The 15000-nt window shown below is 45.9% G+C and overlaps 1 protein-coding gene across 5 annotated transcripts in view; it reads right to left on the reverse strand.

The window, feature by feature from the left end:
- Positions 1 to 15000, reverse strand: part of LOC113810451 (decapping and exoribonuclease protein) — a 29937-nt gene that overhangs the window by 4636 nt on the left and 10301 nt on the right. For 2 of the 5 annotated variants that reach the window (XM_070132946.1, XM_070132947.1), the window contains exons 2-3: positions 12936 to 12990; positions 12170 to 12345 (exon numbers count right to left, since the gene is read on the reverse strand). The exons of 1 other annotated variant lie outside the window; for it this stretch is intronic. In XM_070132946.1, coding sequence (XP_069989047.1) covers positions 12170 to 12345; positions 12936 to 12990 — 231 coding nt within the window. The remainder of the gene's footprint in view (positions 1 to 12169; positions 12346 to 12935; positions 12991 to 15000) is intronic. 2 more of the 5 variants (XM_070132949.1, XM_070132948.1) reach the window with 1 other exon arrangement.

Genomic DNA, 15000 nt, shown 5'->3' on the forward strand with positions numbered 1-15000 from the left:
GTGACCAAGAGCCTGTTTGTTGATTGTATTTCTTTATTTTTTTCCAAATAATGTTGGCAGATTACCCCAACGCATTGTAGACGACCCTAACATGCTCATATCTAATTAGGTTATATAAGCCTCTGATTCTTTTAGCTGCGAGATTTGGTCTTTGATATTAGCCCTTGATTTTTTTTCGGCCAAATGACTCCAATATATCTACAAAATGGTTAAGGCTCGTTGCTATCTTTCGGGAAATGGGTTCTATCAGTGATGGCCTGCCTTCAATCGAATAAATATGCTAGACTTCAAAGGTCAGATTTGCGAGGAAAAGCCGGACGGCCGGCAGGAGCAGGCGGCCGCAGTGGACAGCAGCAGGAGCCTGTACGCGAAGCAAGTGGCCCAGCGCGTCAGGGAGGTGCTGGTGTACAAGAGCGGCACTTCAAGGACCTTCGGGATCGTCCTGGGAGGCCGCGGGCCCACGAAGCGGCTCCTGCAGGACCAGCTGAGCCCCGAACTCAGCCGCATCGTCATCAAGTAGATGCAAACGGAGCGTGCCGGCCAAGAGGGCCTCCGGGAGCTCATGAAGATGTGCTACGGCACCCTGCTCCTGCTCCACGCCGTGCCCACGAAGACCAGCGGCATCGGGCAGGGCCGCACCTAAGCTGGCAGGTTTAAGCAGTTGGACTACTCGCACCATATGCCTGTATCTTATCGATATGATTTGTTGTGTCGTAATTGCGTTATCTCTTTTACCTGCGATGTTGCCGTGACGAGTTAAAACATTCACGCAATCATTTCACACTACCACACTCTACCACTGGAAAATCAAATCTTCATCTATAGGATTTTTTGTGCCGTAGTCACAGGCTATTCTTTTGCTTTGTGTTGTAGCTGATCGTGATTAATGGAAATGATGCACAATACATGTTTTTTTTTTTTATAAAATGAATTGGTTCAAGTTATCCTTGCTGATGCCGATGTCATTCCCCCTATCTATTCTCATATCTATTTGAGATGGTGAGTAGTTCAAGTCGGCTCGTGAAAACCGCTACTCTCCTCTCCCTCACTTATTTTCTTCTTGAAAAATACAAAAGTGAAAAAAAACGAAAATAAATTAAATAACCTCATTAAAAACTGCAAATAATATAAAAACATCGGCTTAGCAGCACTTGATAACATCCCTCCCTCTCTGTTTTTTCTTTTTCTCTTACTATCTTGGCCCTTACATGTATGATTTGGTTCGTGATGCATACAATGGACATGGATATCTGACACGGCATCAAAGGAGATCTAATTGCAGCACGATCGCCTTGCAATGCCGTGAGACGAACATCGCCGCAGGCCAAAGGACCAGGACTCGCGAGTGCAGGCATTATTAAGCCGCCCAGATGAAGTGGACAGGCTCCGCCTGCCATGACCCCCATAGATCCAGTGAAGAACCATGGACTCGTCAGAGCAGGCCCCAGGATGCAAGAACTACGATCTACGTCCGTAGAACGGTTAAACTCTAGGAGCTCCCCAGCGCAGTAATAAGCCGCCCTCTGACAAAAGGACGCCCCTGTCAAGGACGCCCATAGATTCAGACACAGGCTACTAGGACGTCGGTACGAGCCTCAGCCGAGAAGGACCTGGACAAATCTTCGAGGACATGTGAACGAAGACGCCTCTGAGTACCACCTGGATAGGTCACCCTTGAAGTAATTCAGATGACGCCACGAGGACGAAGCGTGAGTAGGTGGCTGAGCAATATAGCATACTCCACGTGGCCGTGTTCAGCAATGTAGCATACTGCATAGCATACCACGCGGTCCCCACGTGGTCTGCTACGGTTACCATGTGCGAACCCAAGCCATGCTTGACCATCGACACGCTGCGGGGCCCGTGGGACGCGCAGCCCACTTGCGCCACTTGTCAGAATATAAAGGAGCCAGCGTTGACCTCGTTCTCACACACCCTCAGATCTTCGGCGAGGTTGCCGCTCCGGCGGGTCGGCCAGGCTAACACCCTCACTGACCGCCAGCCTCCGTAGTGTTCTTCTATCTCATATTTCGTGTTATCAATAAAGTGTGAAGCTACATCGGTGTATCACTAGCCGTCACCAGTAAATTCAAACTACACTATAAGGCCTTTCGTACCGTTTATAAGAGAAAAGAGAGAGAGAGAGAGGGAACGGAGAGAGGAAAGATATGAGTGAGAGAGGAGAGAAAGAGATGAGTGAGAGAGGAGAGAAAGGAAAGAGAGAGAGGAGAGAAAGGAGAGAGAGAAAGGAGAGAAAGAGATGAGTGAGAGAGAGAAAGGAGAGAAAGAGATGAGTGAGAGAGAGAAAGGAAAATGAGAGAGAAAGGAGAGAAAGAGATGAGTGAGAGAGAGAAAGGAAAATGAGATGAGTGAAAGAGATGAGTGAGAGAGGAGAGAGAGGAGAGAGAGGAGAGAGAGGAGAGAGAGGAGAGAGAGGAGAGAGAGAGAGAGAGAGAGAGAGAGAGAAAGAGAGAGAGAGAGAGAGAGAGAGAGAGAGAGAGAGAGAGAGAGAGAGAGAGAGAGAGAGAGAGAGGGAGGGAGAAGGAGAGAGGGACCCGAGGGCCTGCCTGCTGTTTGTGGCAAGTCAACTGCCTACAAGGGCAAAGTAAACTGTTCCTACACAGACTGCCCGAATATCTGCCATCCCCAGTGCCTCGGTGAAGACGGTCAGTTCACCTGCATAGAAGTGCAAAGGCTACACCAAGCCATTGGCATCCCGGACGGTCTCCCATGTAATTACTGATAACGAGGCAACTGCGACGCACGAGTCTCCTGTCATTGATGAGGAACGGGAATTTCTCCAGCTGGAGCCTACGGATCTAGTTAAAATAATCTGTAACCTAAAATCTGAGCTGGCAAGGAAGAACTCGCTTCTAAAATTCCTCGGCACTACCACAGAGGATATTGCGAGCAAAAGGGATGCTTTTGTTAATATATTTAACTTTTTTGACAGCATTGTTGCTTCGACAACTGCACTCCCATTCCTGGAAGTCAGATCAATTGCCTTTCGCATCAGCAGCAACAGAGCAGCTCAGATCCGTCTGGCCTGCAGCAAAGTAACTTTACACAAGCGCTGTCGTCGAGCGCTTGTGAAGTACCTAGTGATTCAGCAATCTCAAACTCAGCTACACAAACCTCAGTAAATGCAGGCAACCAACAAAACAGAGCTAACAATAGACAGTCAAAGCCAACGCACTCGCCATCCCCACAGATCCAATACACCATTTAATCGAGGTGCAGCACTTCAGGGTGGAAGGCGACCATTAAGCTGCAGGATCTGCAAAATTAGAGGTCACTCAGAGGCCTCATGTAACAGAAAGAAATCCTGCGACTTCTATCACCGTAGAGGGCACCCAGTTCAGGAGTGCCGGGCAAAACGTAATCAGGAAAGACATGAATCTTTTTTTTACAGAATTTTGCATCTGAACACACAATAATGCCCTGATCGTTCAGACGCTCCAAAGCCTGTCTACTGGTTCACATCACCACAGACCATCAGGATTTGGTGGTTGGCCACTGACCGCTATCCACCCACCTTATCGATCACAACTCAGTCCTCATGGCCCCTGGTTCAATGTCCCACTCCAGCAAAGGGTCGGACAATCTTACCATCTTCTTAGCTAATGTTAGAGGTTTCCAAACAAATATTGGTGACCTTACACATAGCCATGTCATACCTCAAAATCCTGACATTGCCACTGTGGAGACCTTCCTAATTCCAACAGTCCCAGAGAACTTCGGCAAATCTCTGGGTTTTCGAAATGGCACAGAAAGGACAGAAGTAGTGGTACTTTTGGTGGTGTTGCAGTCTGTTTCCGTAAGGCACTTTCCGTTCAGCTCCTGGAAATCGACATGCCAGATCACCTTGAGCTAATGTTCTTCAGGCTCTGGCTTACCACCCAGGAAACCGTCTTACTCTGTGTTTGTTATAGGCCCCAGTGGCAAGGAGAACCCATCGAGTTCCTAATGAACAACCTGGATGGAATTTTACATAAGTACACCTGCAAAAACATCCAAATTGTAGGCGATATGAACCAGCATCTTGTTGCAAGATCCTTTAGGATCTGCTAACAATACATGGGTTAAACAACCATGTTGATTTCCCCACCCACATCTCTGGCTCTTCTTTGGACCCTGTCATCTCCGACCTTCCCGAAGGAGCAGTTAGCTGCCGTAGCACATGAGCAGTGGGCTCCTCAAATCATTATGCCATATTCAGCAGGGTTAACCTGAAGGCCACTCGGGAGGAGGCACTGACAAGAACCATTTGGAGCTGGAACAAGGGCTGCTGGCAAGGTTCTCGCAGTGTCTTGGAAAACATCAAATGGGACTCCATTCTCACAGATGTTAACACACAGGCTATTAAACTGACCGAAACACTACAGAACCTGCAAGAATGCATTATACCTCACAAATCGTACTAGGTTATAGCAGGAAACCAGCCTTGGTTTGGGCACACATGCAGACTTGCAGCCGAGGAAAAAAGCAGAGCCTGGAATCATTTTAAACGTAATCCATCCTCAGAAAACAAACTGACCCACAAAGCTGCCTGCAAAAGAATGGACCAAGTTCAGAAATGGGCCATCGAACAGTGGAGACAAAGTCTCTGAACAAAACTTACTAACCGTTCGATCGGCAGTAAAGAGTCGAACAACAGCAGGGCCTCACATCCCAAGACTGCATTCCACCATTGTATAAGCCAGATGGTAACGTAGCAACATCTAGTCAGGACAAAGCCAAATTACTTGCCTCCTCCTTCTCTCAGAAGATGTGAGTCTGTGAACCTGACCGCACACCTCCTCAGCTTCCATCAATGACTAATCAGAGACTTAATTCACTGATCATCTGTGCTGATGAAGTCAAACACCATCTACTCAAGACTGAGGTTAATAAAGCCTATGGACCTGACAACATAAGTCCACACATACTTAGAAAATGTGCTGACCAGCTTGCAACTCCTCTTGCCACCTTATTTCAAAACTGTCACTAACAGAAAAAGTGGCCAGCTATCTGGAAACAGGCTAGAGTAGTGACAGTGCATAAAAAGAAAAGCCAGGCACTCAATGAAAACTACAGGTCTATCTCACTCCTCTCGATTATAGGCAATCTATGAAAAAATTCTGGTGAACAGAATGACGTTTCTTCGACAGCAACCACCAACTCAGTAGCAAGCAGTTCGGCTTTAGATCGGAGAGATCAGCATCCGACCTATTACTACAGTTAGTCATCAGCTGGAACAAAACCCTTGATGCTGGCAAAGAAACTTACATCGTTGCCCTGGATATCGCAGGTGCCTTCGACAGAGCATGGCACGATGGCATTGTTTCAAAACTAAAAGGTTTTGGCATTGATGGTGACCTCCTGAAGATGATTAAAGATTATCTACAGGTCGTGGTAAATGGCTACACTTCAAGTGAATACCCAATCAGTGCAAGTGTACCGCGGGGCAGTGTGATTGGCCCGCTCTTATGGAACGTCCATTTCAATGACATACTACATCTGATTCCAGAAGCCTATGCATATGCTGACGACTGCACGTTGTCATTTACATGTGAAAAGCATGAATGCACTGCCACGGCTGAACATGTCAATAATGTGTTATCACTCATCACCTCGTGGGGCCGACGATGTTAATTTCCCGTCGACAGAGCCCCCTCACCCCCTCCATCAGTGTTGATGGGAAAACGCTCGATCTGACAAGAGAAATAAGCATCCTTGGAGTACAGTTTGATGATCAGCTGACATTCACTAGTCTCGTAAAGGATGTGGCCAAAAGAGCAGGTCGTAAACTGGCATGCGTATGCCGAATCTCCCATCTTCTAGACAGCAGAGGTTGTTGCATGCTCTACAATTCCAAAGTTCGCTCCCTGATTAAATATTCCCCTCTAGTATGGTCGTCCTTCCTTGTCCTACTCGACAGAGTACAGAACCAAACCCGCCGCCTTGTGGAATTTAAGATGCGGGAAAATGATCGCCCGGTCTACACCCAATCTCTCCAGCACCACAGGGACGTAGCAGCGTTGTGCGTGTTTTACAAGGTCCATCAGGAATAGAGCCCTCACCTCGCTACGCCAGGAACTTCACGTTCCCTTCGCGAGAACAGAGACCTTTTTACGAACATTTCTGCCGAAGTACTCCAGAATGTGGAATCAGCTGGTGCGAGAGACGGATGTGCATCTTTTAACCCCAATACAATTCAAAACAGCAGTACACCTCTGGAGGATGCAGTATGTTTGTAGGTAACTTTTTTTTTGTGTGTGATCATCTACCTTTATATTAGCTAGTTTTTTATTCATATTTTATAACTTCATGGGTCATGCTATAGATAACTTTAGCTTCATCACTGTTTTAGCAGAAAAGCGAACCAAAATTGGTAATGACAGTGTACTAAACTGTAAAGGTTAGAAAAAAAGAGAGTGGAGGGGGAGGGAGGGAGAAAGTGAGGGGGGAAGGAGGGAGTGAGTGGGGGGGGGAGGGAGGGAGGGAGAAATTGGAGGGGAGGGAGGGAGAGAGTGGGGGGAGGGAGGGAGGGAGTGAGAGAGTGGGGGGAGGGAGAGGGAGATAAAGAGTGGGGGGAGGGAGAGGGAGGGAGAGAGTGGGGGGAAGGAGAGGGAGGGAGAGAGTGGGGGGGAAGGAGAGGGAGGGAGAGAGTGGAGGGGGGAGGGAGAGGGGGAGATAGATAGAGATAGATAGATAGAGAGAGAGAGAGAGAGAGAGAGAGAGAGAGAGAGAGAGAGAGAGAGAGAGAGAGAGAGAGAGAGAGAGAGAGAGAGAGAGAGAGGGGGGGGGGGGGAGGAACATAGCCGCACAGAGGACGACGAGCTCGAACAAAACCTAAAATATAACTTGTTGTAAGATACAATGAACCGTATTACGAAACAGACTGATACATGAATATACAGATGATCTAGTGATATACTACATGTAATGGTGACTCTTGATATCCCAGCGATATCTCAAGTTTTGTGAATTCTCAACCGGCCAATTGAGTTTTGTTTACATCCTCACGCCGCCTCGGCCTGTCAAACCGCTGAGCAACCTCGTTAAGCGGAACTCACGCTTTGTCGTGACAATTCTCTCAATTTTCTCACCTTTTTTCTCATTCTTTTTTCTATACTTTGCGCGTTCCCACTTCTCTTACTTTGGGTCAGCCCCAGCTTTCGGTGGAACTGCAGGGAGAACGCAACCCTGGGTGAAACAACACCATCCAGCCTCCCTTTGCATGACTGACCCCCTCCCCTACCGCTCTTGCTAAGATAGTAAGAAAAATGGGAGAATGAGTCACCAAGAGAGGGCAGGAAAAGACTCACATGTATGTCACCTACGCACTGCCAGGCGTACCCGCACAGGCATTTGCTCAGACCAGTGGTGTTGTGTATGTGACTATGCCATAAAGAGGGGTGACGCATATCTGAAGTGTCAAAGTGGCACCTGTGAAAACATGTCACGACACCTGCATGCGCGGGGAGGAGAGATTCTCCTACATAAACACCTCTGATATAAGGCTGCAGAGGGATATCACCGACCCGGTGGAATATCTACCTGAAATCGCCGTACAGGCCTGCGCCACTGACGTGGAGACTGGCCGCTCTGAAGAAGGCGAAGACGGGGACGAAGATCAGCTGTTACAGCTACCAGTCCATGAACTCGTGGACATCATAAGAAAGCTGCGTGTGGAGTTACGTAAGAGGAAGATAGCTGAACTCCTTCAGCGACTTCACTACCGATCTTGCGAGCAACCGAGACGCTGTAGTTCGTACAGTGCAGCATATTGATACCATTGCTGCCACAAAGAGAAGTGCTGAGGAGCTTGAAGTGAGATCTATTGCCTCTACAGCCAGTTCTACCAGGATTGACGAGGAGTGGCGCAGTCTCGTACGCTCAAGCGACACCGCTCAGGCGTGGTGGGATTCAGGCAGACCTAAGATTATCAGATCAACTAATCGTGATCAGAGAACCACAGATAGCCTCCCCGAAACAGCTACACTGACACATCCAACAGCTGCTGCACGCAGTGATAGGGACAGTTGCAATACCAGGCCCGCCCAACCTCCGTGTCCCTATACTGGCCCACAAAGGACACAGCAATCTCGAGCATACACTAATGCAGCCACTGCATCCAATTCCCACCAGACACACACACACACACGCCAAGCAAACATTCACCCGACCCAAGGGTCCTGGAATCATGTCCCGTTCAGGGCATCTAGATTTTAATCATTTGAGAATTCTCTCAGCCAACCTGAGAGGATTTTAGACAAATGTTGGGGAGCTCACCCACAATTTTGTAACGCCATATCGCATTGACATTGTTGCCACAGTTGAAACTTTCCTAAATGACTCTGTGCCATCTATGGCCAAATCCTCGGATTTACCCAGTGGTACCGTAGGGACTGGAACGGCAGTACCTTCGGAGGCAAAGGGCTTGGTATTGAACCTCGATGCATTAGTCACCCATCCCACCTCGAGCTGATGTTCTTCAGAATGTGGATCACACAAGAAACTTCTGTGTTCCTCTACATTTGTTACAGGCCACAATGGCAAGGTGCTGAGCTGATCCATTTTCTGACAATCTCGACCGAATTCTTTTTGAACACTCCTGCCAGCACATCATCATACTAGGAGATTTAAACCAATACCTTGTGGCAACTGCATTCGACAATCTTCTTACTGTGTTTGGAATGCACATTCACGTTAATTTTCTAACACACATTTCTGGTTCTTCATTAGATCCCGTTCTGAGTGACTTCCCAGAGTCCTTAGTCCAGTGCTCTGCCTTAGGTAATGTGGGAACATCAGATCACACTGCTATACTCACAACCATACAGACTGCTTTAATGCAAGATGAAGGCGTTAGTAGAGTAATACGGCAGTGGGATAAAGGAAACTGGGAAGGAATAAAACCTTCTTTAAACTTGACCAACTGGAAAGATATTTTGACTGGAAGTGTTGGAAAGCAAACAAAAAACTTCACCAATCTCATAGTCAAGCTAAAGCATCAATTTATACCAAACTGCTTACTTAAAACCAAACCAAAAGACCAAGTTTGGTTTGGTCCCAATTACAGGGCTGCAGCTAATGCAAAAAGCCGTGCATGGATACGATTAAAATGGAATCCCACAGAGATAAATAAGGCTCTACATAAGGCAGCCTGTAAAGAAATGGCTAGGGTGGAATAATGGGCAGTAAACCACTGGCAAGACGACCTCGCGCAGAAACTTAGAGGTAGGTCTGTGGGGTCCAAATCATGGTGGAACTGCATCAAGCAGCAACAAGGCTTCAGACCAGATGATACTATTCCTCCCCTGCAAACCAAAGATGGCAAGCCTGTCATCGACAGCAAATGGCTGAATATTTGCTTGCCATTTCTTCAACAAAATGAAGGTCCTAGACCCTAAAAAGTCATCAAGTCTTTACCAAGGGAACCAGAATAGTGCAGTTCACTTCATTGCGGATCAACTAAAGCTACGCTTGGAGTCACTCCTTTGAGAATCTGGGGACGTTTCAATGGAACGAAGACGACCCTAAACTTCATTAAGCTTTCCAGATTGGAACACTCACGTGCTGAATAGATGTTTGCCGGTCAGCTGAACACAGCACTTTCTAGTTATAAACTAAGTTATAAAGGTAAATCCTGTGTGCATTTCAGATGATGTGTGACATGACTGTAGTGATAATAGTAGGGTCTGAGGACCCTGAGACAGTCCAGCATAACAACAATTCATGTTTCCAGCATCGAGGTTGAACAAAACTGCAATCTTGATACGTCCAAGGCTGTGGTTCCTGATGATATAAGCCCTCGCACTCTCAAAACGTGTGCCAAACAATTAGCTATGCCCTTAGCCACACTCTTCCACAACTGTCTATATCACCAAACATGGCCCACTCTATGGAAAAGAGCAAGAGTGGTGGTAATACATAAAACGGGATCCCGCATAGCACCTGAAAATTACAGACCCATATCCCTGCTCTCTGTAGTAGGAAATGTTTAAAAAATATATAGCTTCCATGTTATCTACACTTTTCTACAAACACCACCTTTTAAGCAAAAGACAATCTGGATTCATGCAAAACAGATCAGCTTCCGACTTATTATTGACCATGACTACTGCGTGGAACCAGTTGCTTGATGAAGGCTGTGACACTTATGTCACAGCTCTCGACATTGCCGGGGCTTTCGACAGAGTGTGGCACAGAGGAATCATCGCCAAGCTTCACAGTTTGGGTATTGATGACAAACTTCTAAGTCTACTTCATGATTACCGTAAAGGTAGAAGTCTGCAAGCCGCAATTAATGGTCACACATCTGAATATCCAGTAGAAGCTAGTGTTCCACAAGGCAGTGTCCTCGGCCCTCTTCTCTGGAATGTGTACTTTGATGACATCCTCCAGCTGGTTCCTCAGGCACAAGCATATGCCGACGACTGCACGCTGAGCTTCACCTGCCGCCGTGGAGAACACTTCGAGGTTATCTCAAAAATAAATGAAACCCTCGAGCTGATACTAGCATGGGGCAAGTCACCCTAGCCCCAGAGAAAACCCAACTAATGGTGACTACACAAGCTCATCGCCCTGCAGGAACTGCATCCAGTATTACTCTCGGTGGCAGAGACCTTGTCAGACAGGAGGAGATCGAAGTGCTCAGTGTCAAAATCAATCGCCATATGACATTCAGAGGACACGTCAAGAATAGGGCCAAGAGAGCTATCATGCGTGCGTCGCATTTCCCACTTGCTAGATACAAGAGCAATTAACACTGCATAAGTCACAGGTCCGATCCATCATGGAATGCGCACCCTTGACTTGGTGCTCGTGCCCGCCCTCAAACCTAGGCCTACTTGACAAAGTGCAGAGGCAAGCACTATGACTTTTGGATTTGTACACCAGACTGCACGAGACGCCCAGCCTACTACAGCCTCTACAGCATCGAAGAGACGTTTCAGAGATGTGTGTCATGTACAAGATCCAGAGGCAACACACGCCTCCCGTGGCTACGTTGCAACCCCCAACGGCGGCCCCGACTATCCACGCCACCAGATCCTCATGGCGTCGTAACCAACAGGTGCAGGTGCCCTTTGCTAGGACAGAGCTGTTCCTGCGATCGTTCCAGTCGAGGTACTCAAGACTGTGGAACAACATGGTGGACCAGTCGGATATTCATTATACTAAATCCATGGAGCAGTTTAGGAAAAACATCAATAGGTGGCTGTTCCCTCCATGATCAACCAAAAAGAGTTCACTCACTCAATGTTATGTTAAAGTGTTAATAATAAAATATTATAACGTAAATTTACCTCCTTAGATCTTGATTGCATCAGCTCTTTATAGATAATTCACTAGCTTTAGATAACTCATGATGATCACTATCATAGTTTAAAGCAGAGAGAGAGAGAGGAAAGAGGAGAGAGAGAGGAAAGAGGAGAGAGAGAGAGGAAAGAGAAGAGAGAGAGAGGAAAGAGAAGAGAGAGAGAGGAAATAGGAGAGAGGAAAGAGAAGAGAGAGAGAGAGGAAAGAGAGAAGAGAGAGAGAGGGGAAAGATAGAAGAGAGAGAGAGAGTGGAAAGATAGAAGAAAGAGAGAGAGGAAAGATAGAAGAAAGAGAGAGATGAAAGATGGAAGAAAGAAAGGAAAGAGAAGAGAGAGGAAAGAGTGAAAAGAGAGAAGAAAGAGTGAAAAGAGAGAGGAAAGAGTGAAAAGAGAGAGGAAAGAGAGAGAGAGAGAGAAAGAGGGAGAGAGAGAGAGAGAGAGAGAGAGAGAGAGAGAGAGAGAGAGAGAGAGAGAGAGAGAGAGAGAGAGAGAGAGAGAGAGAGAGAGTGAGAGGGAGAGGGAGAGGGAGAGGGAGAGGGGGAGGGGGAGGGAGAGGGAGAGGGAGAGGGAGAGGGAGAGGGAGAGGGAGAGGGAGAGGGAGAGAGAGAGAGAGAGAGAGAGAGAGAGAGAGAGAGAGAGAGAGAGAGAGAGAGAGAGAGAGAGAGAGAGAGGGGAGGGGTAAGAGAAAGAGGAAAGAAAGAGGAACGAAAGAGAGAGACAGGCAGAAGACTGAGAAGTGAAGGGAGAGCTCAGGAAAACCAAGATCAAATATTCCAAAAAAGTAAGTAAACAAGGAATGAATTTCACAATTTTCATATTAGTTAGGAGAAAGAAAAAGGTTAAAAAAAAAAATATATATATACATCCATCGGTTCCTCCGATAAGAATGCTTTATCGAGAAACTGCAGCTGTGAGCGATCGTAGATAATTTTTCGATCGCCGTCGACGGAATAGCCACCAAGCACGAGAGGTTTTTTCATTTCGGGAGGCGCTCCTTCGTATTTGCTGGTCTTTTCCACGCGAAAGATGTCAGCCGATTCTGTAAAAAAAAAAAAAAAAAAAAAAAAAAAAAAAAAAAAAAAAAAATATATATATATATATATATATATATATATATATATATATATATATATATATATGTATTATATATATATTATATATACATATATTGAATGAATGAATAAATAAATAAACTAAACTAAACTAAAAATAAGGAGGAGGGTCTGTTTGGTTTATGACTAAGCAGTCTTGAAGGGTTGATTTATCCACACGCAAGGCTTCACTAGGTTTAATGAAGGTCAATCGTGATTCACAAATAATTACGGTCAAATGTGTTTTAAATGTTGACGTCACAGTCATGTGATGGCAGAGTAACAGCTCCTTTTTACGGGATCACTATTCCGCTATAACATCCTATCTGGATAACTAATAATGTTTCATGGTAATTCTTCACAAGCTCCGTGATATGATGCAACATAATAAAGTACAGCAGAATACAAATATAAATACACTGCAGTACATAGATATTTAACCTCAATCTCACAGGGTCCATAAGGGGATAAGGTGTAACATACAAATCACATTAATTAAGAAGTGACAGGCGGGAATTTATGGTTTTCTTTTCCATACCTTCTTCGTCCAGGGCGTGTCGAGGACTTCTGCCTCCGTATCCACTGCTTCTGGCCTTGAAAGGAAGAAAATGAGATGGGAAAAATATATCCTCACTTTTATAAACTACATTTCATGCTTTATTTAAATCCAACGTTGAAATGGGAAGAAAATAACATCACCTTCATAAGCTACTTTTCACTCTTCTTAAACTCATCGTTGAAAAAAAAAAAAAAATCATCATAAATAAAAAAAAAATTCATCATAAAAAAATATATATATTACCTTCGTAAACCACTTTCCGTGCTTTATTAATAATCAACAATTGAGGACAAAGTCGAACTTCAAACCCTTGTGCTGATTCTTTATGGATTATTTTATGTCCATTTATAATAATTTCGATGTTTTCATTCCCTAGGTATCTAGAGAATGAAAATATAAATCTTTCAAAAATGTTTAAATTTATATATATTTTTTTCTTGATGTTTTAGAATATCGGGCTTTACTCTGAGCAAAATCTCTTAAATGTTACACTGAACTCCATGTAATAATCCCAGGAGGGGGGGATTACGATGCAGTCAGGGCCTTCTCCTCAAACCTCAGTCAGACCCACGAGACCGCGATTCATCTCACTGCGGATCAGCGAAGGCGAGGGCTGGAGTCACTCCTCCGAGAATCTGGGGACGTCTCACCTGGAACGAGGAGGACGTTCGCCGTCGACCTTAGCCTGGACATGTTACTCCAAGTCTTTCAACCATAGGTTGTAGCCGCTGTCATTTACAAGCGGTATGGCGTAGCTGTTGGACACCAACAACACGCATATATCACCATCTCCAGAACGCCAGCACAGCACCATACGTATATCATCTCACCCTTCCCGGAGTGCCAACTCCGCGCGTACATCACCCACCCGCCGTCCCTTGTGCTGACACACACATAGCAAGAAAATACGCCCCACGGAAGGGGCTCATCGCCGGTCTATGGATCAGTCCCAGAGTTAATTCCGACGAGACGACACGTATTGAAGGATTAACCTAAGAGCCAATCTGAGAACCTCTAATAGAGGCCCTGACTGTTCTCGCTATGCGTATGTATTTGTATCCTCATGTACAGACATAAAACATGTACTGAAGTGTTATATGCTTTAAGCATTGTGACAATTATGAGCTCAGTAAGTAGTGAAAGGTATCCCTCATACATGTTATGTCATAAGAGTTCAAACGAGGTTGTAAGCTAGTTGTAACAGTGACTATGATTGTTATTATATTGATTGCAGGTTTGACCGCCTTCTAATAAATAGTGAAGCGAGTGCAACGCAGTGGTATCAGTCACCTGAATTACCATAGTTAGCCCAAGCGCATGAAATGGCGCTTACATAGGTTTTGGAGCCATCTCACCCCGATGAGAATATCGAGCCCGGGAATGACACCCAAGAGGAGGAGGTAACCCACGAGCCTGAAAAGGAGGTGGAGTATGATGTCATAAGAACCTTCTCCTCAAGCCTCTCTGGGAACCAGAATAGTGCAGTTCACTTCATTGCGGATCAACTAAAGCTAGGCTTGGTCACTCCGAGAATCTGGGGACGTTTCACCTGGAACGAAGAGGACGTTCGCCGTCGACCTTAAACTGACCATGCCACCACACTTCATTGAGCTTTCCAGATTGAACACTGGCTGAGTAGATGTATGCCGGTCAGCTGAACACAGCACTTACTAGTTATAAACTAGGTTATAAAGGTAAATCCCGTGTGTATTTCAGATGATGGACAAGTCATGTGTGACATGACCGTAGTGATAACAGTAGGGTCTGAGGACCCTGAGATAGTCCAGTAGCCTGAGTAGGACGCCGAAGAGGTGGTCTTCGAGCCCGAGAATGACGCCCAAGAGGAGGAGGTAATCCACGAGCCTGAAAAGGTGGAGTATGATGCCATAAGGACCTTCACCTCAAGCCTCTCTGGGAACCAGGGGCCGGGTTCACTAAAATACGATCGTAACGCATTTACCAGTGATGGCAAAGTGGGATTCACGAAGAAATGGTAATTTTGATCAGCTGTTACAATCGTAAATCGACTCTTTCTAATGGTAGC

The sequence above is a fragment of the Penaeus vannamei genome, chromosome 18 (assembly GCF_042767895.1).
Source record: "Penaeus vannamei isolate JL-2024 chromosome 18, ASM4276789v1, whole genome shotgun sequence".
NCBI classification, from domain to species: Eukaryota; Metazoa; Arthropoda; class Malacostraca; order Decapoda; family Penaeidae; genus Penaeus; species Penaeus vannamei.